Below are 26,469 nucleotides of genomic sequence, written 5' to 3'. Positions count from 1 at the left end.
CCCCCACAAATAGAGATTCTTTTGGAAATATTTGAAAGTGTGCCAATTTTGAAAAAAAACACTATTGTGCTTTTTTGCTATAGTATCCTACTTTATTTTATTTTTTTCTCAGTTTAGGCCGACATGTATTCTTCTGCGTATTTTTGGTAAAAAAAAAACGCAATAAGCGGATATTGATTTGCGCAAAAGTTATAGCGTCTACAAAATAGGGCATAGATCTATGGCATTTTTATATTATTTTATTTTTTTAACTAGTAATGGCGATCAGCCTTTTTTTTTTTTTTTTTGTGACTGCGACATTATGGGGGACACTTTTGGGACGATTGACAATTACACATCAATCAGTTCTATAAAAATGCACTGATTACTGTATAAATGTCACTGGCAGGGAAGGGGTTAACACTAGGGGGTGATCAAGGGGTTAACTGTGTTCCCTGACTGTGTGTTCTAACTGTGGGGGGGAGGGGACTGACTATAGGAGATGACAGATCTTAGTTCCTGGATATTAGGAACTCAAAATCTGCATCCCCTCTCCTGTTCTGCCTCTCGTGGCCAGCGCACCCCCCCCGTGTGCAGCCGGCATTGTTCCTGCTATCCCGCTTAAAGGAGCTGACGTATAGCTACGATGGCTCGCGGGATCATGACAACCTGCCGCAGTATAATGACGGCAAGTGGTTAAGGACTCTCTCCATTCCCCACTCCTACCCTTCCCTTTTTTTTTTTTTTTTTTTTTTTTTTTTTTTTTTTGTTGTGTTTTAATAAACCTTCAGCCTTTAGAACCACTTAAAAAAAAAAAAAAAAAGAAGAAATGATTAATGCAGCTGCCATATCTAAGGATTTGTAAGCTGCAATACATTACATTTCTGTTTTAGGGTTTAGATACCCTTTAACCACTTAAGGACCGCCGCATGGCAATGTACGTCGGTGCAATGGCACCGACAGGCACAAGCACGTACATGTACGTGCTCGCCTTTCAGCCCTCCCAGTCACAGTGTCACTGATTGCAGTGATCATTTATTTACTGATCACTGCATTTAGTGTCAGTTGTGACAGTAAAAACTGTCAGGGCAGTTAGTGTTAGGTCCAGGGTAGCCCCCTACCCCCCCCAATAAAGGTTTAATCCCCTGATTGCCCCTAGAGTTAACCCTTTCACCCCCTTTTACCAGTGTCACTAAGCAATCGTTTTTCTGATCGCTGCATTAGTGTCACTGGTGCCGCTAAGTAGCTAGTTATTTTTTTAGGTTCACCGCCAGGTTTTTATAGCGCTAGGTACCCCGATATACTACCCAATAATGGTTTTAACCCCCTGATTGCCCCTAGTTAACCCTTTCACCAGCGATCAACGTATAAGTGCCACTGGTGACGATGGTTAGTTATTTAGGTTCCCCGTCAGGTTTTTATATAGCGCCAGGTACCCCGATATACTACCCAATAATGGTTTTAACCCCCTGATTGCCCCTAGTTAAACCTTTCACCAGTGATCACTGTATAAGTGTTACGGGTGACTCTCGTTAGTTAGTTTGCTTTTTATAGCATCAGGGCACCCACCATTTATTACCCAATAAAGGTTTAACCCCCTGATCACCCGGCGGGTGATATCAATTAGGTTTTAGGGTCAGGGTCTGCGTCGCCCCAAGCAGCGATAGGTTAGTGCCAGTTCCGCTAACACCCACACGCAAAGCATAAACCTCCCGTAGTGGTATAGAATCTGAACAGATCAATATCTAATCAGAACTATACTAACGCCCCCGGCAGTTTAGGGTTCCAAAAAACACATTGTTAGTGGGATCAGCCCAGATACCTGCTGGCACCTGCGTTCTGCCCCTCCACCCAGCCCACCCAAGTGCAGTATCGATCGATCACTGTCACTTACAAAACACTAAACACATGACTGCAGCGATCCCAGAGTCAGGCCTGATCCCTGCGATCGCTAACCGTTTTTTTTGGTAGCGTTTTATATTTAAATCCGGAAGGCAGTGCTTGGTTTTCGGGTCCCGTACGTGGCTAGGCTCCCAAAAAGTCCCCCACATGTGGTATCCCCGTACTCGGGAGAAGCAGCAGAATTTATTTTGGGGTGTAATTTCACTTATGCCCATAGCATGTGTGAGCAATATATCATTTAGTGACAACTTTGTGCAAAAAAAAAAAAATTGTAATATTCCCGCAACTTGTGGCAAAATATAAAATATTTCATGGACTCAGCATGCCTCTCAGTAAATAGCTTGGGTGTCTACTTTCCAAAATGGGGTCATTTGGGGGGTTTGGTGCTATTTTGGCATTTTATGGCCTTCGAAAATGTGATGGGTAGTGAGGAGTGAAATCAAAAATTTGCACCCTTAGAAATCCTGAAGGCAGTGATTGGTTTTCGGGGTGCCTTACGCGGCTAGACTCCCAAAAAGTCCCACATATGTGATATCCTCGTACTCAGGAGAAGCAGCAGAATATATTTTGGGGTGCAATTCCACATATAACTATGGCATGTGTGAGCAATATATCATTTAGTGACAACTTTTTGTAGACTTTTTTTTTTTTTTTGTGTGTGTGTCATTATTCAATCACTTGGGACAAAAAAAAAAAAATATTCAATGGGCTCAACATGCCCCTCAGCAATTTCCTTGGGGTGTCTACTTTCCCAAATGGGGTCATTTGGGGGGGGGGGGGTTATACTGCCCTGCCATTTTAGCACCTCAAGAAATGAGATGGGCAGTCATAAATTAAAAGCTGTGTAAATTCCAGAAAATGTACTCTAGTTTGTAGACGCTATAACTTTTGCGCAAACCAATAAATATACGCTTATTGACTTTTTTTTTTTTTTACTAAAGACATGTGGCTGAACACATTTTGCCCTAAATGTATGACTAAAATTGAGTTTATTGGATTTTTCTTATAACAAAAATTTGAAAATATATTTTTTCTTGAAATTTTCGGTCTTTTTCCATTTATATCGCAAAAAATAAAAATCGCAGAGGCAATCAAATACCATCAAAAGAAAGCTCTATTTGTGGGAAGAAAAGGACGCAAATTTAGTTTGGGTACAACATTGCATGACCGCGCAATTACCAGTTAAAGCAGTGCAGTGCGAAATTGTAAAAAGACCTCTGGTCCTTAGGCTGACAATTGGTCCGGGGCTGAAGTGGTTAAACAAATTTTATACTAATGTGGAATAAATTGGGAGGTGTGGAAACACCCAAGCTGATCTCCCTTTTTTTTTTTTTTTTTTTTTTTTTTATAAAGTATATGTATTAAAACCTTGGTTTGAGAGTGTTTTGCAAGACTAGCGCAATTTTTTAATTTTGACTTGATATACAAGCAGTGCCAAGTCACAACTGCGCATAAAAGAGGAGAGAGGTGACCCTATGCCCTTGTACACACGGTCGGAGATTCCGACGGAATGTGTCCTATCGGACCGTTTTGTCGGATATTCCGACTGTGTGTGGTCTGCATCGGACTGTTTCTGTTGGAATATCCGACGGACCAACTTTTACAACTTGCCGGTAAAATTTTCCGACAAAATGCTCCGATCGGACATACTCCGATCATGTGTAGCCTACTCTGACGGACAAAGTGCCACGCATGCTCAGATCAAATTCCTAGACCAAAGCTATTGGCTACTAGCCTGAACGTAGTCCCGTCGTAGCGAAATAACGTCATCATCATTATGTACAATCGGATTTTCCGACAACTTAGTCCGACCATGTGTATGCAACATCACTTCCGGACCTCTTCCGGAATTACTCCGACGGATTTTGTTGTCGGAATCTCCGACCGTGTGTACCAGGGCTAAGTGTCACATATCTAAGTATGCAGGTATCCGGGGTAAAGCTGGCCACAGTCATAGACCATCCTCCTCACAGCCATTGATGTCATCCCTTCCATAGCTGTGCTCCACGAGCGGTTCAATACTCGCTTTCAGATCGCTTTACTGCAGGGTAGCTTTCCCGGTCACGATTGCAGACTGACAGCGGTGAGAGCCGACGGTGCGGGGGATTGTCTGTGGACTGCTTTACGGATGCCTGCATACTTAGATGTGCCTCTTTTAATCATCAACCATGTGAGTTGCTAAATGTTGTACCTTCATTAAACGTAACCATATTGCTGCACTTAGAGGCGACTCTCTTCTCTTTTATACTCTGTAGCTCCTGCTGGATTTTGCTTGTAATCCCCTAGTGGAGGCTTCCATTTGTGGATGGACATTTTATGGTTGCAAAACCTATCGCATTGCTATAATCTTTTTATGCCGATAAACTGAAAGACCTATGAATAAATGTTTGTGGAACTAATCATTTGAGTTTCCATTATTTCTTACGGGGAAATTTGCTTTGATATACAAGTGCTTTTGATTACAGGCATGTTTCCGGAACCAATTATGCTCGCAATCCAAGATTTTACTGTGTTTGTATATATACAGTATCTCACAAGAGTGAGTACATCCCTCACATTTTTTGTAAATATTTTATTCTGCATTTTCATGTGAGAACACTGAAGAAATTGCACAATTTGGACATTTTCACTCCGGGGTGTACTCACTTTTGTTGCCAGCGGTTTATACATTAATGACTGTGTGTTGAGTTATTTTGAGGGGGCAGAAAATGTACACTGTTATATACAAGCTGTACACTCACTACTTTACCTTGTAGCAAAGTGTCATTTCTTCAGAGCCCATTCACACAGGGGCAACACGACTTGTAGGCGACTTGATCAGGCTACTTGGACACGACTTGACAGCGGCGACTTGGGACGACTTCAAAACGACTTGTGATGACTTCAAGCGCGACTTGGGACGACTTACAAGTCGCCCCAGGCCAGGCGACTTTTGCCGCGGCCAAGCAGAGAATGAGCTCAAGGGGAAACTCCACGGCAAATTTCTGAAAAAAATTTGGCGTGGGTTCCCCCTCCGAGAGCATACCAGGCCCTTAGGTCTGGTATGGATTCCAAGGGGAACCCCCTACGCCGAAAAAACGGCGTGGGGGTCCCCCCCCAGATCCACACCAGACCCTTATCCGAGCACGCTACCCGGCCGGCCAGGAAGGGGGGTGGGGACGAGCGGGCGGCCCCCCCCTCCTGAGCCGTACCAGGCCGCGTGCCCTCAACATGGGGGGGTGCCTTGGGGGAGGGGGGGCGTGCGGCCCCCCCACCCCAAAGCACCTTGTCCCCATGTTGATGAGGACAAGGGCCTCTTCCCGACAACCCTGGCCGTTGGTTGTCGGGGTCTGCGGGCGGGGGGCTTATCGGAATCCGGGAGCCCCCTTTAATAAGGGGGCCCCCGGATACCGGCCCCCCACCCTATGTGAATGAGTATGGGGTACAATGTACCCCTACCCATTCACCTGTGAAATAAAGTACAATAAAACACACAACACAGAGAAAAAGTATTTTATTGCACAGCCGGGGGTCTTCCGTCTTCGGGGGTCTTCTCGCCGGACTCCTCCGCTATGTGTGTGTAGCTCTTTTGCCAGCGGAGGAGTCCGGCTTTCTTCCTCCCCGCCGCCGGCCTCTTCTCCCGACTTCGGGGGTCTTGTCCCCCTCTTCGGTTCTTCTGCCGGGCCACCGCGCCTGGTCCGGTGGCCCGGTCTTCTGTCGCCGTCTTCCGTTCTTCTGTCGCCGCCTTCGGTTCTTCTGCCGGGCCACCGCGCCTTCTTATAGCTCTTTTACAGGCGGTGGCCCGGTCTTCCGTCGCCGCCGCCGCCGCCTTCCGTTCTTCTCCTTCTTCTTCTCCTGGAGATGTTGACTCGACGAGCTCTCCGGCCACAATGCCAGGGACGCGCTCCGCTGCCTCTTATATAGGGACAATGGGGCGGTGTCACATGGGTTGATGTCACATGGGTTGGTCACATGGGTTGATGTCACATGGTAAGGGGGCGGGGTCACCATGTGACATCAACCCATGTGACCAACCCATGTGACATCAACCCATGTGACACCGCCCCATTGTCCCTATATAAGAGGCAGCGGAGCGCGTCCCTGGCATTGTGGCCGGAGAGCTCGTCGAGTCAACATCTCCAGGAGAAGAAGAAGGAGAAGAACGGAAGGCGGCGGCGGCGACGGAAGACCGGGCCACCGCCTGTAAAAGAGCTATAAGAAGGCGCGGTGGCCCGGCAGAAGAACCGAAGGCGGCGACAGAAGAACGGAAGACGGCGACAGAAGACCGGGCCACCGGACCAGGCGCGGTGGCCCGGCAGAAGAACCGAAGAGGGGGACAAGACCCCCGAAGTCGGGAGAAGAGGCCGGCGGCGGGGAGGAAGAAAGCCGGACTCCTCCGCTGGCAAAAGAGCTACACACACATAGCGGAGGAGTCCGGCGAGAAGACCCCCGAAGACGGAAGACCCCCGGCTGTGCAATAAAATACTTTTTCTCTGTGTTGTGTGTTTTATTGTACTTTATTTCACAGGTGAATGGGTAGGGGTACATTGTACCCCATACTCATTCACATAGGGTGGGGGGCCGGTATCCGGGGGCCCCCTTATTAAAGGGGGCTCCCGGATTCCGATAAGCCCCCCGCCCGCAGACCCCGACAACCAACGGCCAGGGTTGTCGGGAAGAGGCCCTTGTCCTCATCAACATGGGGACAAGGTGCTTTGGGGTGGGGGGGCCGCACGCCCCCCCTCCCCCAAGGCACCCCCCCCATGTTGAGGGCACGCGGCCTGGTACGGCTCAGGAGGGGGGGGGCCGCCCGCTCGTCCCCACCCCCCTTCCTGGCCGGCCGGGTAGCGTGCTCGGATAAGGGTCTGGTGTGGATCTGGGGGGGACCCCCACGCCGTTTTTTCGGCGTAGGGGGTTCCCCTTGGAATCCATACCAGACCTAAGGGCCTGGTATGCTCTCGGAGGGGGAACCCACGCCAAATTTTTTTCAGAAATTTGCCGTCGAGTTCCCTCTTGAGAGCTGATAATTCTGTCAAAGTCGCCTCCGTATAGACGGAGATCCGACTTGGAGGCGACCTCCATTGAAATCAATGGGTACCGGTCGCCTACAAGTCGGATAGAAGTAGTACAGGAACCTTTTTTGAAGTCGGAGCGACTTCAGTAGTGTGCATTAACACGGCTCTCATTCACTTACATTGCTTTTTAAATGTTGTCCGACCTGAGGCGACCTGAGGCGACTAGGGGCGACCTGCAGTCGGATCAGGAGTTGCCCCTGTGTGAATGGGCTCTTAGTGTTGTCACATGAAAAGATATAATAACATATTTACACAAATGTGAGGGGTGTACTCACTTTTAAGAGATACCGTGTGTAAAAAATAAAAATAAAAAAATAAAATAAATTTTTTATAAACATTTTATTTTTATTTTTTGAGATGTGCTCGGGTATTTGCTCCCAAGCAATCAAGTCTTCCCACAGGCAATATATAGATAAGAAAAACAAAGGTCTGCTGCACTTAAAACAATGCATAAAGTGTTCTTCTTCTTTTTTTTTTTTCTTCTGTAGGCAGACTATATGTGAATTGTCAAAGCTCCATTCATATTTGTGTGACTCCAAAGTTGCACAATTTCCAGTGCAATTTTGATCTGGCTTTACTCTCTGGCACTGTGTCAGCAAAGACATGCAGGCACCTTTTTTAAAGGCACTGCGACTTTGCGGCAACGATCTGAACGGGTGCCATTGAAAACCATGGTCTGTGACTTGTCATGTGACTTTGTGTTCAAAGTCGCATGACAATTCACACAAGTGTGAATGGAGCCTGACAAAAAAGAAAAAAGAAATATCTTTTCTGGCCTGTGTTCACTGCAGATTTCCTGTAAAATGTCCCCTGATCCTGTCGGGTGTTTGAATTGAACAAATGTCAAAGTAGCAAACAACATTTTTTAATAAATGGGTCCCTGCAGTTTATTTAGGATCTGAATGTAGTACAGATTTGCTGGGACTTTTAGTTCCTCCAAAGATGAAGAGCTGTAATCTGGTCATCCCTAACCTTCTGATAACATAACATTTTGGCGCAATGGGAGGAGCCACAGAACGCTGATCTGCGAAAGCGCAGAGGGTTTATATATTGCGTCCTGAACACTTTCAGCCTGGTCCAGTCTCCTGTCATATTTTGGATCTGTGACTGTGTAATATTTCCCTTCTCTCTCCACCCCCCCTCCAGCCCGGTCGGTTCTCAGGCTCTCCCTATTGTCTGCAGTCAGGAAGTGGATAGGGTGCAGTTTGTCCTACAATGATATAGGATGGGGGGGCACTTCCCTGGTTGTGACCTCACTCATTCTCTGAGTGTGTGATGGGGACGGAGCTGTGTGGGGGTGGGAAAGGAACAGAGCTGCCCGCAAACTGGTGAGCACTCAGGATTTACTACCCAGCTGTGATGGGCACCCAATGGATGGTTTTATTCCTCTTCCCTCTGCCGCTGTGCCAAGGTAAGACTGATGGCTTTGTGTGGGGGCACAGAAATTAGGAACTACTATGTACTTTTTCATGTGGGTTCCTAAAGAAGGGATAACAAGAAAACGATGGTCAGATCCGTGACTAAGGGTCACCATACATGTTACAACCTGACTGTACAATCTTTGTACAGTCAAACTTGGCTTTACCAAAACTGTAAAATAAAATAAAAATCCAATTAATTTGTATCCAATCAGGCAGTCACATGCATGGAATATTTTTTGGTATATCGAAAGGGGAATTGTACAATCAGAGGTACAGCACTTTGCCATGATGATGCCCAAAAATAGTGCACAGAAAGGGGGGGGGGGGGGAATGATGATGTCCTTGCCTTTGGCATCCCATCGCTTCCCATATATGGGGGTCAATCCAGGTGTAGTCTACAACTGCTTTTTTATTAATCAGACCAGATGTCCACAGACCAGACATGCCAAGGCAAACATTTTCTGATATCCGGCTAAAGATGGAAAAGAGCAGTAACCCACGACAAATAATTTCTGGTTTAATTTCTGGTTGTGCAGATCTGGTGAGGGGTGTGAGTTGGTAGATACAGGATAACAAGCTATGTTCATCGGTTTAGTACTGTTCCATGAATACAAAATCATGTACTGTTCCTCCTTCATAATATATAAAGTTCTCGGTATTTGATCCTGTGCTGTTATGGGTGGAAAGGATGCCCTTGTCAAGAACATTATATAGCCAGGGATGGTTTGCTGTTGTTTTTTTTTTGTTTTTTTTTTGTTTTTTTTTAGCCGGTGAAAAGTGATCCTGTTCTAGATCAATATGAATAAAATTTATATATCATTTATTTCTTTATTTTATTTTACCTATTCATTTTAGTTTATTTTCCATGCTAGATAATTAGTAGATAGTAGAGTATTAGTATTATCTACTTTTCACGATTTCTATAAAAGTTCTGGAACTCTCAAAATATGTTCTTGCATAAATGCATAGTATCACTTCTCTTCATCGAAATATTGTATGCATTTTCTTTTATGCCTTCATGCTGGTTTCTATGCACATCTCTTGATCTATGTAATGCATGAGACACTTCATATTTGTACATATTATTTTCCTGCTTCACAAGGTTGCGGATCGTGATCCGTATGCTGCCTGTCTGTTCTTGTTCTGTATGAACAGAGGTGTTGTACCAATTCTCCTTGGGCTTGTGCATGCCTTGAGTTGAGCTTTTCTGTACACCACAACATCCTGTATGGTGTGAACAGGGCACATAGACTATAAGGCTCCCGTTCACACTTGGCGATTTGGAATCCTGGGTCGTATTGGTGTGATTCCAAATCGCATGGAAATCGCTGCAAAACACGACGCATGTTTGAGAGCTATTTATTCTAAATAGCACTCCAAATACGGTGGGGTTTTGCCGCATGACAGAATTGCACTGCATTTGTGGTAAAACTCACCATTAAAAATCATGTGAAGCTTCTCATCCAAAAAGGTGCAGGAGCTTAATTTGAGAGACAAACACACATACAGCAGCCCATTGAAGTGAATGGGCTTCACATTAAAGTAGCCCACACAGAATCATGAGTGGGAACGAATGTGAGTTCCTGCTACGCAAAGTATGATTGGGGCCTAACTGTTTCCTATGTGCCCTGTTGACGCCATGCATGATGGGCAAAATGCAGAAAAACTCAGCTCAATGAATATGTTAGTCTTGGGGTCCATGTACAATGTTGCTTTTGTGTGCTAAAACTTGTGTCCAACTTGCCCATAATGCCACGTACACACGACCGGACTTTCCGGCAGAAAAGGTTCAATGGTCTTCCCGATGGACTTTTGACGGAGTTACGACAGACTTCCGAATGAACGGACTTGTCCATACGGACTAAAGTCAGTTCATTTTGAACGTGATGATGTACAACGGGACTAGAAAAGGAAGTTTAATAGCCAGTAGCCAATAGCTGACCTTGCGTCGTATTTGGTCTGTTGGACCAGCATACAGACGAACGGTTTTCCAGATAGGGATTGAGTCCGTCGGGTAGATTTGAAACATGTTCTATTTCTAGGTCCGTTGGAATTTTTTTAAAGAAAAACGATCAGTCTATCCCACACACGAATGGACTATCTGACTGAATGATTCCGTCTGACTTATTCTGCTGGAAAGTCCGGTCACGTGTACGCGGCATAAGAAAAATAGTTTGCATCTCAACACTGCTGTGTTGTGTGCGGTGGGAGGCCCATAGAGCTCAAATATGAGATATAACATGTGTTGCCCTCTTTTTGTTGGGAGGTTATGATAAATAACCCTCCCCAAACAAGATATTGTGCTCAACCTGTATGTAAATTAGAGAACCAGAACCTTTGCTAAGTGGAAGAGTGGGTTTGATAGTAGCTGGCAGTGTTTTCACCAAGGACAGGACTTCTCTGAACAGAGGGGATTCTCTTCCTGGGGAAATGAATCGGTAATCTAAACCAAGTAATTGGGAGCAGAAGAACTACTACAACCAACATATAACATAAATCATAAGTATATAGATGCACCCAGTACAGAAATAACAACACAAGCTTTATATAAAAAGTGATGCATAACAGTACATACATCCAATGTACAAACTAGTGTTATCCGCAAAGGGCCTGTCAGGAGTCCTGGTGGAATTATGCATATATACTCTGGTATAAATATAGTTATTCATAGAGAGATCTCCAGATGAATGTTGCAGCAAAGTCCAGTTGCAGGGGTCCCTGAGGATGATGCAGCATCTGTCTTTGTGTCAGAGACCTGGAGACAAGATCTGTGGTCACGGGGAGATCTTTCAACTGTTGTCCAACCAGCCTGGAATGGAACTTCTAGAGAAATCCACTCAGATTCTGATGTTTTTGTTTGTTGAGCTATTGGCTGAATTGTGCTTGTTTTTCAAACATTGAAGGTGACCAACCCACATCATCAGAATAGTGGTAATTTTCAACTGTTTCTTCCTTTTTGTATACCGTATATTCTTGTATTTGCATCCTATGTATATTATATGTATTGTACACCTTACTTTTGAACCATTCTTTCAATAAAACCAATACTTTTATGACAATGGTATGACTCTTAGATGACCATTACCCTTTCAAAGTCCCACTTACAGGAAAAACTTTATGCATTTTGTTTATTGAGCTGAGAAATTGTTTTTATTGTAAAGGAAAGGTTTGCCATTGTGAACAATGATTTATTGTTGTACTGTATATATGGCCAGAATTAGGTTGGTTGATCCTTCAGACCAGCAGTCTCCACTCCAGTCCTTCCCACTGACACCAATGGTGGTCCACTGTCCTCCCACTGACACCAACATGGGGGCACTCTTCCTCCCACTGACATCCGTTGGTGGGCCACTCTTCTTCCCACTGACATCAATGGTGGGCCACTCTTCCTCCCACTGACACCAACTTTAAAATGCATTTTTATATGCTTTGTATTTTCATAATTCAATAAATAATTTTTCATATTCATAGCAAGATAACTTTTATAATATTTTTTTTGTGCCTTAAAAGTCCGCCACCAGGGGGTTTTGTTTCAATTTTTGTAACCTTGGATGTGGCACATTTACAGTGGGGCACTTAAAAATATGAGAGAGGCCTGTAATTGTCATCATAGGTATACCTCAACTATAAGAGACAAAATGTGGAAACAAATCCAGACAATCACATTGTCTGATTTGGAAAGAATTTATTTGTAAATTATGGTGGAAAATTTCAACTCCCTCCAAAGGTTTTCTATGGGGTTGAGAGCTGGAGACTGGCTAGGCCACTCCAGGACCCTGAAATGCTTCTTATAAAGCCACTCCTTCATTGCCCGGGCTGAAAGACCCAGCCATTTTTCATCTTCAATGCCCTAGCTAATGGGAGGAGGTTTGCACACAATCTCACGATACATGGCCCCATTTATTCTTTCATGTACATGAATCAGTCGCCCTGTTCCCTTTGCAGAGAAACAGCCCCAAAGCATGATGTTGCCACTCCCATGCTTCACAGTAGGTATGGTGTTCTTTGGTTGAAACTCAGCATTCTCTAACACGATGAGTTGTGTTTCTACCAAACCATTCTACTTTGGTTTCATATGACATTCTCCCAATCCTCTTCTGGATCATCCAAATGCTCTCTAGCAAACCTCAGACAGGCCTGAACATGTACTGGATTAAGCAGGGGGGACACGTCTGGCACTGCAGGATCTGAGTCCCTGGTGGCATAGTGTGTTACTGATGGTAGCCCTTGTTACGTTGGTCCCAGCTCTCTGCAGGTCATTCACTAGGTCCCCCCAGGTGGTTCTGGGATTTTTGCTCCCTGTTCTTGTGATCATTTTGACCCCACGGGGTGAGATCTTGCGTGGAGCCCCAGATCGAGGGAGATTATCAGTGGTCTTGTATGTCTTCCATTTTCAAATTATTGATCCCACAGTTGATTTCTTCACACCAAGCTGCTTGCCTATTGCAGATTCAATTTTGTTTCTGGTGTCCTTCAACGGCTCTTTGGTCTTCACCATAGTGGAGTTTGGAGCGTGACTGAGGTTGTGGACAGGTGTCTTTTATACTGATAACAAGTTCAAACAGGTGCCATTAAAGCCTCATACACACGATAGGACTTTGTACAAACTTTCCCTTGGATTTTTGTACAAAGGGCGTCGGCCCTGAACTTGTATTGCATACACACAGCGGGACTTTTTCAGCCAACTTTCACCAAACCACGTGGTTTTTCTGCTCTTTACCGCCACCTTTGGTCAACTTCTGTATTGTTGTCTGATCTTTTGCGGTGGTTCTGAGCATGCCTGTTTGTACTTTGTACAAAAGTCCTATGGTTTTCTGTACACACGATCAGACTTTGCTCCATCGGACTTTTGTTGCCAGAAAGTTTGTCCGTTCGCACAGCCAACAAAAGTCCGATGAAAACCAAAAAAGTTTGTCCGATGGAGCGTACACACGGTCGGATGTTGCTCCAAAACAGCTAATTTGCATGTTTGTTGTCAAAAAGTCTGATCGTGTGTATGGGCCTTAATACAGGTAATGAGTGGAGGACAGAGGAGCCTCTTAAAGAAGATACAGGTCTGTGAGAGCCAGAAATCTTGCTTGTTTGTAGGTGACCAAATACTTATTTTCCACCATAATTTGCAAATAAATTCTTTCAAAAATCAGGCAATGTGATTGTCTGAATTTGTTTCCACATTTTATTTCTCTTAGTTGAGGTATACCTATGATGACAATTACAGGCCTCTCATCTTTTTAAGTGGGAGAACTTGCACAATTGGTGGCTGACTAAATACTTTTTTGCCCCACTGTATATGCCCAACAATAACCGACTTACTTTTGTAACGGACACCAACGGTGAGTAGTGATGGACGAACTTCCGACGGGACGTTTCGCGAAAGCGAAATGCGAACGGACCCAAACGTTCGCGAAACCGAACGTTCGCCGCGGGCCCCATTGACTTCAATGGGAGGCGAACTTTGCAAACCTTCATGTCGAATTTGCGGCCACGTGGTAATTATTAGGGGGTAAAACGTAGTCCCACCATCTGGACAATGACATAATACATGTATGAGGTGAATTTGGGATCGATAACTACAAGCATTTTTATTTTATTTGGGAAATTGTTCTAACAATTCAGGACTATGGAGCTAATGAAGGCAATGGAGGAGAGGGAAGGTCAGGGACCAGGGTAGGCAAAGAAGAGGGTGCAGGAGATGATCACCAGCAGCGTGACATACCGGAATGACACATGCACCGTGATAGAGGCATCTGACAGCAGCACCGTAATACAGAGCACTGACAGCAGCACCGTGACATACAGCGCTGACAGCAGCACCGTGACATACAGCGCTGACAGCAGCACCGTGACATACAGCGCTGACAGCAGCACCGTGACATACAGCGCTGACAGCAGCACCGTGACATACAGCGCTGACAGCAGACTGATAGCGGTCCTTACAGAACAGCAGACTGTACCGCACTCAAGCCTATGTACCGTAGCACCCTATACCAAGTTACCAGTCCTTATAAGAACTTTTGTGGACCAAGCAGGTTGTGTATTAGTGTTTAGCAGACTGTACGTCAGTCCCTATACCGCTGAAGGACTGCTGCAGTATAGGGCAGCGGTCAGCAGTGGTGCACGTCAACCCTATCTATTGTGGACCGATAGCGGTCCTTACAGAACAGCAGACTGTACCGCACTCAAGCCTATGTACCGTAGCACCCTATACCAAGTTACCAGTCCTTATAAGAACTTTTGTGGAACAAGCAGGTTGTGTGTTAGTGATTAGCAGACTGTACGTCAGTCCCTATACCGCTGAAGGACTGCTGCAGTATAGGTGAGCGGTCAGCAGTGGTGCACGTCAACCCTATCTATTGTGGACCTATAGCGGTCCTTACAGAACAGCAGACTGTACCGCACTCAAGCCTATGTACCGTAGCACCCTATACCAAGTTACCAGTCCTTATAAGAACTTTTGTGGACCAAGCAGGTTGTGTATTAGTGTTTAGCAGACTGTACGTCAGTCCCTATACCGCTGAAGGACTGCTGCAGTATAGGGCAGCGGTCAGCAGTGGTGCACGTCAACCCTATCTATTGTGGACCGATAGCGGTCCTTACAGAACAGCAGACTGTACCGCACTCAAGCCTATGTACCGTAGCACCCTATACCAAGTTACCAGTCCTTATAAGAACTTTTGTGGACCAAGCAGGTTGTGTATTAGTGTTTAGCAGACTGTACGTCAGTCCCTATACCGCTGAAGGACTGCTGCAGTATAGGGCAGCGGTCAGCAGTGGTGCACGTCAACCCTATCTATTGTGGACCGATAGCGGTCCTTACAGAACAGCAGACTGTACCGCACTCAAGCCTATGTACCGTAGCACCCTATACCAAGTTACCAGTCCTTATAAGAACTTTTGTGGAACAAGTGAGTTGTGAATGTTTAGCAGACTGCAGCAGAAGGGCAGCAGTCAAGTATAATATCCTTTCTATATTTGGAAGAAAGAATATTATACATGTACAAGCCTATTACTGTACCACTGATACCAGTCCTGAAAAGAACCTTTGTGGAACTAATAATAACAGCAAGTCTTTAAAATTACCCTCACTGCCTGACAACACTGCTTCCTTCCTGTCCCTATACAAATTGGCAAAAAAAGAGAACGATTAGTGGTTACTGGAACAGCTCTTTTGTGGACCTTGATAGTAACAGCTAATGATGATGATGATGATGATGATGATGAAAGACTAATCTGGCTGTCCCTGTAGCATACACCGTCCTTTCCCTTTCTCTAAACTAACAAAAGACACTCGGGCTGCTGCAAGAATCAGCAGCACAGCAAACCTATCAACACCTAACACCTATACCAGTCCTGAAAAGAACTTTTGTGTACCAAATAGCTAGTGGTTTATCTCTCCCTACTCCACACAGGAACCTGTCCCTATCGTAACAGAAGAAAGAATGTAAAATGGCCACCGGATCGGGTGTATTTATAGGTTAGGGGGAATGTCCAAGTGTCCATGTGCTGTCATGTCTCAATTGGCTGTCCTGTATCACATGATAAACGTGTCACCAAAGGTTAAAGTTCTTGTATACATTAAACACGTAAGTCCGCCGCGGCGAACGACGGAAAAAGGCGTTCGAACGTGCGGACCGCGAATGTCGGAAATTCGCCGCGAAACGACCGCCGGGCGAAACGTTCGTCCATCACTAACGGTGAGCCACTCTTCCTCCTGCTGTCATCAAAGATGGGGCATTGTTTACTCCCACTGGATGGGGGCACTTATTCTGTTCCACATCCAAAACTAATTTTATTTTATTTTTAATATATGATAATAAACACACCCTGAAGACTAAAACTATATCATTTTATTAGCTATATATAGCAAGTTACAAAATGGTAATCTAAAATCCCCTAATTCCTTACAAAATAAAACAATGGAAGTCGCAAAGATAATAAATGACTTCAACTAGTTTTATATCCTCCCCAAAAAAACATTTAAACCAGACAATCCATATAATCCATCCTATCCACAATGGAGGTGGAAATATGCATTCAGTGAATTCCTCCCTCCCTTTGATAAAGAACACTCACCAAAACACCTGTTATTAGCCCCAACTACCTTAGACAAGGACTAAACTGTGAATTTTCCTTTTAGAGAGCAGTGTAATACTGCTATACAGAGTTATTTACACTGCTCAATGCGGAATGATACAATTAAAGCAGCCTAAGCCCTTGTACACACAGTCGGACAGTCCGGCGGAAAATGTCCAATCGGACCGTGTTGTCGGATAATCCGACCGTGTATGGGCTTCATCTGACTTTTTCCATCGGAATGTCCGACCAACAAAGTTTGAGAGCTGGATATAACATTTTTCCGACAACACGATCCGATCAGACTTTGTCTGATCGTTTGTAGAGAATTCCGATCGGACAAAGTGCCACGCATGCTCAGATCAAATTCCTAGACCAAAGCTATTGGCTACTAGCCTGAACGTAGTCCTGTCGTAACTAAATAACGTCATCACGTTACGAACTATCGGATTTTCCGACAACTTTGTCCGACCGTGTGTATGCACCACCAGTTTCGGCCAAAATCTTGTTGTCGGAATGTTCGACGGTGTGTACAAGGGCTAAGACCTGTGGCCAGATATATAACCAAAATGTCAGAAGTCAGTCTCAAAGTATCAAAATAAAGCCGTCATAAAAAAGATGAAAAAAGAAACCTCAGAAGTATGTTGTAAACATTCCGTGCATTTCTTATGAAAATAAGGAGATACTTTTCTCTCAATATATACTTATGTCTTTTTTGATAAAGTGCTTCTTGCTGTTTTTTACTCCGCATTAATGGTAGGTGACAGACACTCAATTGATTTGAAATACACTGCAATCTAGACATGTGCACTGACAAAAATTTGTTAATTTTCGTTTTTGTTTCATTAGTTTGATTTTTTTTTTCAGAAATTCGTAATTCGTAAATTTCGGGCATTTTCACATTTCCAAATTTCGGATTTTAGATTTTCCGAATTTTAGGATTTCGAATTTCCGAATTTTTGATTTTTCCGATTTTTGGAACTCCGAATTTTTGGATTTTCGGAATTCGGGAATTCAAAGATTTGAAAGTCTAAAAAATGTGAAAATCTGAAAAGAAAGAAAGAAAATGCGTTTAATAACTAACACAAATTTATCCGAAGTTACGAATTATCTGAAATAACAAATGCCACATCTAAACAAATGGAAGGGAACAAATTAATAATAAATAATAATAATGAAAAGGTTTTATTATTATTAGATTGTTACGTTACATTTGTTTAGAAGTGGCATTCGTTATTTCAGATAATTCATAACTTTGGATAAATTCGTACTCGTTACGTTCAATAACAAACAAATTTGAAAGGGAATTCCAATACCTATATTTTAATAGTTAGTTGTTATTTAGAATTAAACAGATTTTCTTCTGATTTTCGAATTTCCAAAAATATGGAATTCGGAAAATCTGAAATTCGTAAATCCGAAAGGTCGAAATTCAGAAATGTCGGAAATTCGTAATTTTGTAAATTTTGAAATTCGGAAATTGAAAAATTCGGAAAATCAGAATTAACGAATTTGTCTAAATTAGTTTAAAAAAAAATGTGGAACTAAACGAATTGCACATGTCTACTGCAATCCGGATTAATCTGATGAACAAAGCAAAATATAGTCAGTGTAACCCTCAGTCGAGGTGCCCACAGTGTGTAGGTATATCCTCTAGACTATTTAAGCCATGGTTAATCATACACAAAGCTCATTTGGTTATTGATCGCTGGTTGTTCGATAAACTCTTCAGAGTGTAGTGAGATTCGTTTTTCCGGCCGATATACCGATTTTATTCAGCTAGATGCCTGTCCTATCAAACTTTAGTCCATGCTCCATGCAGTGTGTCAGCATATCCAAAAGATAGCAAGAGATAGCAATCCAAAGACTGACATTCAAATCGGAGTCCTCAAAGCCATAAATAGGAGTGGTTCCAACAACTGAACTGATACCTGTTGGAAAATTATGGCATGACCAATTTATGCAACCGGCATATGGTAAACCTTCTTTCAGTGCGAACACTATAATGATTTGGACATGACCAGGGAGCGGAGGGGTACCTCTCTGCTGTCTATAAAAGTGATCTTGTGGTAAATCTGCCGCTGGGACCACTTTTATATGAAAGCCGACCGTCTGACTGAAAAAAAACACTGGTATTTAACGTCCAAGTAATGATGTACATTTACAGTAGTTCACCTTTTTGTAGCAGATTACACCTTTGTTCAGGGTGTAACATGTTACTATTGCAGCAGTCCACTCACCCATCACTATTGTAAAAAAAAAAAAAGTGGCTGTGCAGGGCTCCGTCCCCCCAGTCGTTTCATTTCCGTGATGTGAACTTTTCCTTTAATGCATTGATCTTCAAACTACGGCTCTCCAGCTGTTGTGGAACTACATTGTAAAACTCTGACATTCACAGACATGACTAGGCATGATGGTATTTGGAGCTTCTGAACAACTGGAGGGCTGGTGGTCAGTCAGGTCACATGCACCGCCCCCCCCCCCACCGGTGGGTCGGTCACTTGCCCCTCACTTACCCCATCTAGGTCGCAACCAGCTCTTCCTCCGGGTGGTGGCTTCACCCTGCGTCTCCCCCTCCTCATGGATTCCCCTGTGCCCCCTCCTTGGTGGCCAAAAGGATCACTTCTCCTCTTGGCCCATTGGGTGACGAGTCTCAGGACCAGCTTCCTTATTGGCCAGGAGGAGAATCAGGAAAAAATAGTGAATAATAATTTGCTATTGGCACACAACTGGGTGGCCTCGGGGCGCAGTGTTCACTTTTTTTTTTTTAAAGCCAATTAGAGCTTTTAATCACGTGCTTCTCAAAAAATGTAAAAAAAAAAATAAACCCATTGGAATCCATACGTCTGATGCCCTGCATGTAGATTAGGAAAAATAAATAAATTTCCGCACAGATTAGGGGGGCGGCACCCCTTAAAGATGGGCCGCCACTGTGGAGGGGCCATAGTTTGGAGACCCCTGCTTTAAAGTGTTACTAAACCCAGGAGCCTGCATTCACTAGATCTGGTCCCCCACAGTACACAGGACATGGAAATGCAATTATTTTTGTAAATATAAATTGCTAAATACCTTTTTTTTCATTAGCAGTATATAGCAGTCTTGTGACTTCTATCAGTGCCTGGTTAAAGCATATAAGAGGAGTTTTTATTCTACTCTGATCATCCTATGAGGCTGCATGACCCCTGACCCTCTTAGGGGTTTGGCCCTGTGCTGATCACATGCACTCTCCCAAAAAAAAAACTCTCTAACAATACACACCAAACTGAGCATGTGCAGCCTGACTCCACTAACTCTATCTTATTGGACATGTTTTGGAGTTAGTAGAAGAATTGGATGATCTGTGCTTATAGGATCAAGCAGACTTTTTACACAATGCAGAGGATTAACCCCTTAGGTTTCACAGTGAGTTTTATAACAAGCATGCTTTACTGCAGGGGTAGGCAACCTCGGCCCTCCAGTTGTTTTGAAACTACAAGTCCCATGAGACATTGCAAGACCCTGACAATAATAGGCATGCCACCTAAAGGCAGAGGCATGATGGGATTTGTAGTTTGACCATCCTATCCCTGCTTTACTGTATCTACAGACTGATTTTACTGTTGTGGCTTTTAGTAACACTTTAATGTATATTGTATTAAGGCAGCTTCATTTACTGTAAATGGGCAGCTGATGCAACGCAACGAATGGGAAAAAAAATGTGCATGACCCTTTTTTCCAAACGCAACACGCTGCGCAATGCACAGTATACATATTGTGATACACTGAAGCACATTGTGATATACTGCACAATGCATTGGGTTGAAATTCCTATTAAATGTCACCACAGTACACTGCACACAGGGCAGGTGCATTGCCTTGCACCAACACACTATTGTGAATGGGCCCTCCAGGAAACTTGACCTGAGAGAAACTCTTAGGCCGCGTACACACAATCAAACAATCCGGCGGAAAAGTCCAGCGGACTCAAGTCCACTGGACAATCCCCCTGTGTGTGGGCGGACTAAGAAAGTAGTTTTGCGGCAAAATACGACCGTGTGTGTGCTAGTCCGCCGTACTTTTGAAATGAACGGACTTTCCCGCGCACGGAGAAAGTCCGTTCATTTTGAGTGCCGCTCCAGGTAGCCGGGACCAGTGAAGGAAGCGTCGCTGGCCCCGTCACCTGAAATGGACTTAAAGGGGAAGCCCTACGCCGAAAAAACGGCGTGGGGGTCCCCCCCAGGTCCATATCAGACCCTTATCCGAGCACGCAACCCGGCCAGTCAGGAAAGACGGTGGGGGTGAGCGAACGCCCCCCCCCTCCTGAGCCATACCAGGCCGCGTGCCCTCAACATGGGGGGGTGCTTTGGGGAAGGGGGGTCGTGCGGCCCCCCCACCCCAAAGCACCTTGTCCACCTTGTTCCCGACAACCCTGGCTGTTGGTTGTCGGGGTCTGCGGGCGGGGGGCTTATCGGAATCCGGGAGCCCCCTTTAATAAGGGGGCCCCTGGATCCCGACCCCCCCACCCTATGTGAATGAGTATGGGGTACAATGTGAAAAAAATGTATAAAAAACACATTACACAGGGGTTAAAATAGTTTATTGCACTGCTCCGAGGGTTTTCCGTCTTCAGGGGTCATCTCGCCGGACTCCTCCGCTATCTTCTGCTCTTTTGCTAGCTCTTTTACTAGTGGAGGAGCCTGGCTTTCTTCTTTGTCGCCGCCCTCTTCTTCCGACTTCGGGGGTCTTGTCCCCCTCTTCGGTTCTTCTTGCCGGGCCTCCGCGCCTTCTTCTAGCTCTTTTACAAGCGGTGGCCCGGTCTTCTGTCGCCGCTTTCGCCGCCTTTTGTTGTTCTCTTCTTGAGCTGTTGCCCCGTCGCTGTCTCTGGCTACAATGACAGGCACAGGACTTGTGTGTACGCAGCCTAACAGTATCTGATGGTATGGACTCAAATTGAACGTTTAGCCTAGGTTCACACTAGTGCGAGTTCAGCTGAACTCGCTCAATTTCAAACTGGCAATGCAGTCTGACTTTGGGGGCAATTTGACAGATGTCTGTGCAGGTTGATGTTCAGATGTCTATTCAAATCGCCCCCAAAGTCGCTAAAAGTAGTACACGATTAGGACAGTGCTATTGCTGGCAATAGCCGCGGATTTGGCATGTCAAATCGGCCCAATGTGAATGTGGGCTAAAACTAGTTCAGCGGCTGATGGGAAAACCTTCTGGAAATGTTAGATGACTGGCTGTTAGGCTTATCACCCTCGTAAAATGACTAGCGAAGAATCGCTAGGAGTAGCATATGACCGCTGAACGGATGGAACAAATGTCTCTTTTCGGAGTAAGATTCACAAGTTGCACGCAATAGCATCCCGTAAAAGGGAATCGCACATGATTGGAGCATTGTCATTGATTTTCCTCTGTCTTCACTAGCTACATGCTTGTACCAGGTTGTTCATTAAGCCAGTGTATTCAGAATAGCAGGCTTTGGATAAGATATATAGAGAGAGAGGCAATGATGAGTACAGCAAAGCCGGGCAGGATGCAGGTGCGCCAGACTGAGTCAGTACAGAAATAGCATCCATCAGTCCTGAGCAGTGACAGAAGGAAGTAATAGCAAAGAAGGCGTAATGAGCGAGGAGGGCAGAGTGCAATCTAAGACATTAAATGCAAACCAGGACCGCGCTAAAGAGAACAGACTACCGAACTAACACTCGGCATAACTGCTAACATTTTAAAGCTATTTTGTAAAAAAAAAAAAAAAAGATTTATATACATTGATGAAGAAAATTGTTCTGTGCCTTGGATACGTACTAAATTAAATGAACTCATGCAAACCTCAAACATAGATTATGACAGCTGCAGTTAAAGCGGCGTTCCGCCAATACTGCAGCTGCTGACTTTTAAAATAAGGACACTTACCTGTTCAGGGTGACCGCGATGTCGGCACCCGAAGCCGATCTGTCTCAGCTCTCGGGTGCTGCCGCCGCCATCTTTGGTGAGGGAATCAGGAGGAGAACTCACGTGGCATGTTCCCACTGGTCCCTGCTGTCTCCTGGGACCCGTGTATCTACCAAAAGACAGCGGAAGGGGGGGGGGGGGAACAGGAAGTGTCATAGATACACATCCATGCCCGGAAGTGGGAGCAAAATACCTGTATTAGACAGGTATTTTCTCCCCCCTCAACGGTGCCAAATGTGACACCGGAGGGGGGGAGGAACCGGAAGAGCGGAAGTTCCATTTTTGTGTGGAACTCTGCTTTAATATTTGAAACAATGAAATGTGATCTGTTGCACCCCGTGATGCACCTCCATCCCTGAATTCAGACACATTTTGTCCTCGGGACTTTGAATGAGGTGCGACACTGCTGTGGATGAAATATAAAAGCAAGTTTATTGATATATATAGGGTCAACAGTGGCCACATGCAATGCCCTATTGTTACAGATCTGTGATGTTGTACATGGTATATTATAGTTGAATACAGTTTTCTATAGAGTAATCCTTAGTAGGTATACGTATGCAACATAGTAGGCTGACGCGTTTTGTGAACATCGTTGACTTCCTCAGGGGTTGGTGCAAACGTAATATCTATGAAATAAAACAGTGTACAAATATAAAGTAAAGAAAGTAAACACAATGTACTAGCATAAAACATTAAAAGGTCTCCATATTGTGCTCATACTCACAGAAACTGTTAAAAGAGAAATTGTCTATTGTGACTTAGATGAAGATCACATAAAATTTTATGACCAATTTGTGCAGGAATCCATATCATTCAAAAAGGGTTCACATCCATCCACAAGGTTTAGGAGTGTGTGTATGGGAATGTTTGACCGTTCTTCCAGAAGCGCTTTTGTGAGGTCAGGCACTAATGTGGACGAGAAGTAGACATGTGCAGTTTGTTTCGTTCCGAATAAATATTCTAACAAATTTTTCATTATTCGGAGATTAGGATATATCTGAATACCTGAATTACAGTATAAACAAAGTTTACCGAATATTTATACAAAGGAGAAAAACAATAAGCACAGCAGATGTATCTATCTCCTAACTCAGCGCAATGGTGTATAAAAATTCCAAATCAAAAACAACAAATGTACATAAAATAATAAAACAATATTCTCTCTATGACAAATGCAAAGTACTGATTTACAAATCATCCAATAACTTTCATCATTAGTGGCGCTCCTGTCAAATTATAACGCATGACATCCAGTTGTTTGGCCTAATTGAAACAAGGACAGTCACAATCTTTGAAGAGAACAAGTTTTTTTAAATTGTGGAACTCCAATAAAAGTGTTAAAGTGGAACTAGACTATGTGGAGAATTTTTTTTCCTTTTCCTCTTATGGTGGATCTGGCTGCACTTGTCTATGGATTCTGATGAGAAAGAGACATAAGGCTGGGTTCACACTGCTGCGGCTAGGAGACCCGGATGTGATTCGCACCGCACTGCAGTGCAAATCACATCCGATCTCTGTGCGATGCGAGTTCAGCCATACAGATAGTATGGCTGAATTCGCTTCACACCCGCCACAAACTCACACAGGACCCTTTTTTTGGTCCGCAGCAGAATCGGATCGCATGGGTGTTCACACCATGCGATCCGATTCCTGTCCGAGTTTGCAGATCACACTGCGATATGCAAAGTGATCTGGGGGTGTCATTAACTTTTCACTGACACTCCCAGCAGTCCGCATAGGGCAGTGTAAACTGCCGGCGGGAGGCATGCGATGCGGGAACCCGCCGCGGATTCGCAGCGTTCCCGCATCGCTCGGCGTGAACCCAGCCTAAAGGAGTAGAGCTCTGGCTGTATTATTCAAGGTTCATGGAATCTTGACTTGTGGTGAGTTTGAACCCCAGAAGGGTGTGTGACCCACGGGTGGAGCATTCTGATGGAAAGGTGCACATTCGACAGATAAATATTGATATCACCATCTGTGTCTGGACTCTCCTTTTTCTCTTAATCACCATCTGATATTCCTATCAAGGGATGATTATTTAGTTGGTTGCTTTACATTTGAAAAGTTTTAGTCCGGTCATTTTAATTTGACAGGAGCGCTGCTAATGATGAAAGTTATTGGATGATTTATAAATCAGTACTTTGCATTTGTCATAGAGAGAATAAAGTTTACCGAATGCTCCAAATAATGAAACAAAATTTGTCAGAATTTCCAAAATTGAAATTCAAATTGAATTTTACATTGAATTCCAGTCAAATATGTTTCTGAAATCAAAGACTGTGTATTATCAGAGAATTATTTCAAAATAATGCTGTTTTTGTTAAGCCAAAGGTGATTTAAAGAGTCATTGTAATCATTTGATGAAGATTTTTGTTTAATTGAAGTTTTCGATTCGGCCGATTCAAAATTTAGCAATTTGAATGTTTCGAATCGAACAAATTGGTAAATTAGAAGAACATTCAAAAAAAGACATCAAATGAATTCCGAACACAAACCCTGAATACGAACGAATCAACAGAATTTAACGAAACGAAATACCAAGATTACCTAATCTAAATGTAACTAGACACATTTTTTCGTCATGTACTTGTCTAACAAGAAGGCCTGGCTTGCAGTCTCCGCTCTAATTCATCCCAAAAGATGTTCTATCAGGTTGCAGGCCAGTCAAGTTCCTCCACCCCAAACTCACTCATCCATGTCCATTATGGACCTTGCTTTGTGCACTGGTGCAAATCATTTGGTGGAGGGGGGATTATGGTGTGTGGTTGTTTTTCAGGGGTTGGGCTTAGCCCTTTAGTTCCAGTGAAGGGAACTCTTAAGGCGTAAGCATGCCAAGACATTTTGGACAATTTCATGCTCCCAACTTTGTGGGAACAGTTTGGGGATGGCCCCTTCCTGTTCCAACATGACTGTGTACCAGTGCACAAAGCAAGGTATGGTGTAATACAAGATTATCATGGGGTCCTCATTCACCTGGGACAGACCAGGGGTGCCCATGAGTTAATATTGCCTTGCTGCCTACAAGTGGACATGGTGCCATTTGGATGAGTACATATTGCTGTGATCGTGATTTTTAACACTACATGCCGAGTTTTCAGGCAGTACCGATTGTCAAACTTTCCCCTGTAAGTGAATTATGCCATGCTGCAAATGCAAGACAAAACACTTGGCTTGCAGTTTCGAGTGGGTCCAACAAAATTACCATTCGGCATCAAAGAAAAAAAAAAGCCAAAAAGAAGAAACATTGGCATCGCCTCCTCTGAAAAGTTTTAACCACTTTTCAAGGGGGGTAGTAAAATGTGAAAGGAGCTTGATAGAGGCTCATTTAGACAAGAATTTAAATTTTTAATACCATGGATGCCGATTAACGTGCTTATTGTGTTTTTGATGCGATTGCATTAAATAACACTTTTCAGACACCTCCTCTGTGTTGGTTTTCTACTGTATGTATTCTTGTGCGATCATCTTGGCTTGCAATGCTTTTTGGAGCATTTGTAGTACGTTCAAATAACTGGAGGCCAGGGGCGGACTGACCATTCGGCCACTCAAGCACTGCCCGAGGGTCCCGGGCCACTAGGGGGCCCCATCAGGGTTGCCAGCCTCAGTAAAACAAGGGACAGTATGTAAAAATCAGTTTTTTTTACATTACTGACATCCTTTTGGTCTAAAAATCCAGAGGTTATAGCTGCCCCACCTCTCCAGTACCTTCTCAGCCAATAGAAACATGTCTGTGTATACTGCATGTACATGTATGTGTATACTGTGTGATTGTATTCTGTGTGTGTATACTGTGTGGCCCCATAATCTGTGATTGCCTGGGGGCCCCATAATCTCCTATTGCCCGGGGGCCCCATGAGTTGTCAGTCCACCCCTGCTGGAGGCCTTTGGAGATTGGTGAAGCCAGCTAAATGCTCCAACTGCAAGTTTGGAGCAATGCAAAGCGAAACTCTGCAAACCCAACCATGTGAAAAACACTGTCCACTGCAATGCACAGAACTGGTGTTCTGTAGCATTGAAAGGTGTTCATGAGGCTTCAAAAAAGCAGATGAAACACCTACTTTTAACGCTAATGTAAACCTAGCCTAAGGGCCCAGTCACACGTA

The 26,469-nt window shown here is 44.2% G+C and overlaps 1 protein-coding gene across 1 annotated transcript in view; it reads left to right on the top strand.

The window, feature by feature from the left end:
- Window positions 1-8,184: 8,184 nt before the first annotated feature.
- The window catches only part of NOTCH4 (notch receptor 4), a 127,680-nt gene continuing 109,395 nt past the window's right edge, over window positions 8,185-26,469 (top strand). The window contains exon 1 of the mRNA XM_077483835.1: window positions 8,185-8,346. Coding sequence (XP_077339961.1) covers window positions 8,295-8,346 — 52 coding nt within the window. The 5' untranslated portion in view covers window positions 8,185-8,294. The remainder of the gene's footprint in view (window positions 8,347-26,469) is intronic.

This window comes from Lithobates pipiens, unplaced genomic scaffold (assembly GCF_037356315.1).
Source record: "Lithobates pipiens isolate NorthernLeopardFrog02 unplaced genomic scaffold, aLitPip1_a1.2 Scaffold_1, whole genome shotgun sequence".
In the NCBI taxonomy this organism is placed as follows: Eukaryota; Metazoa; Chordata; class Amphibia; order Anura; family Ranidae; genus Lithobates; species Lithobates pipiens.
The sequence above is the reverse complement of the archived record's forward strand: the minus strand, read 5'-3'. Positions and strand labels throughout refer to the sequence as shown.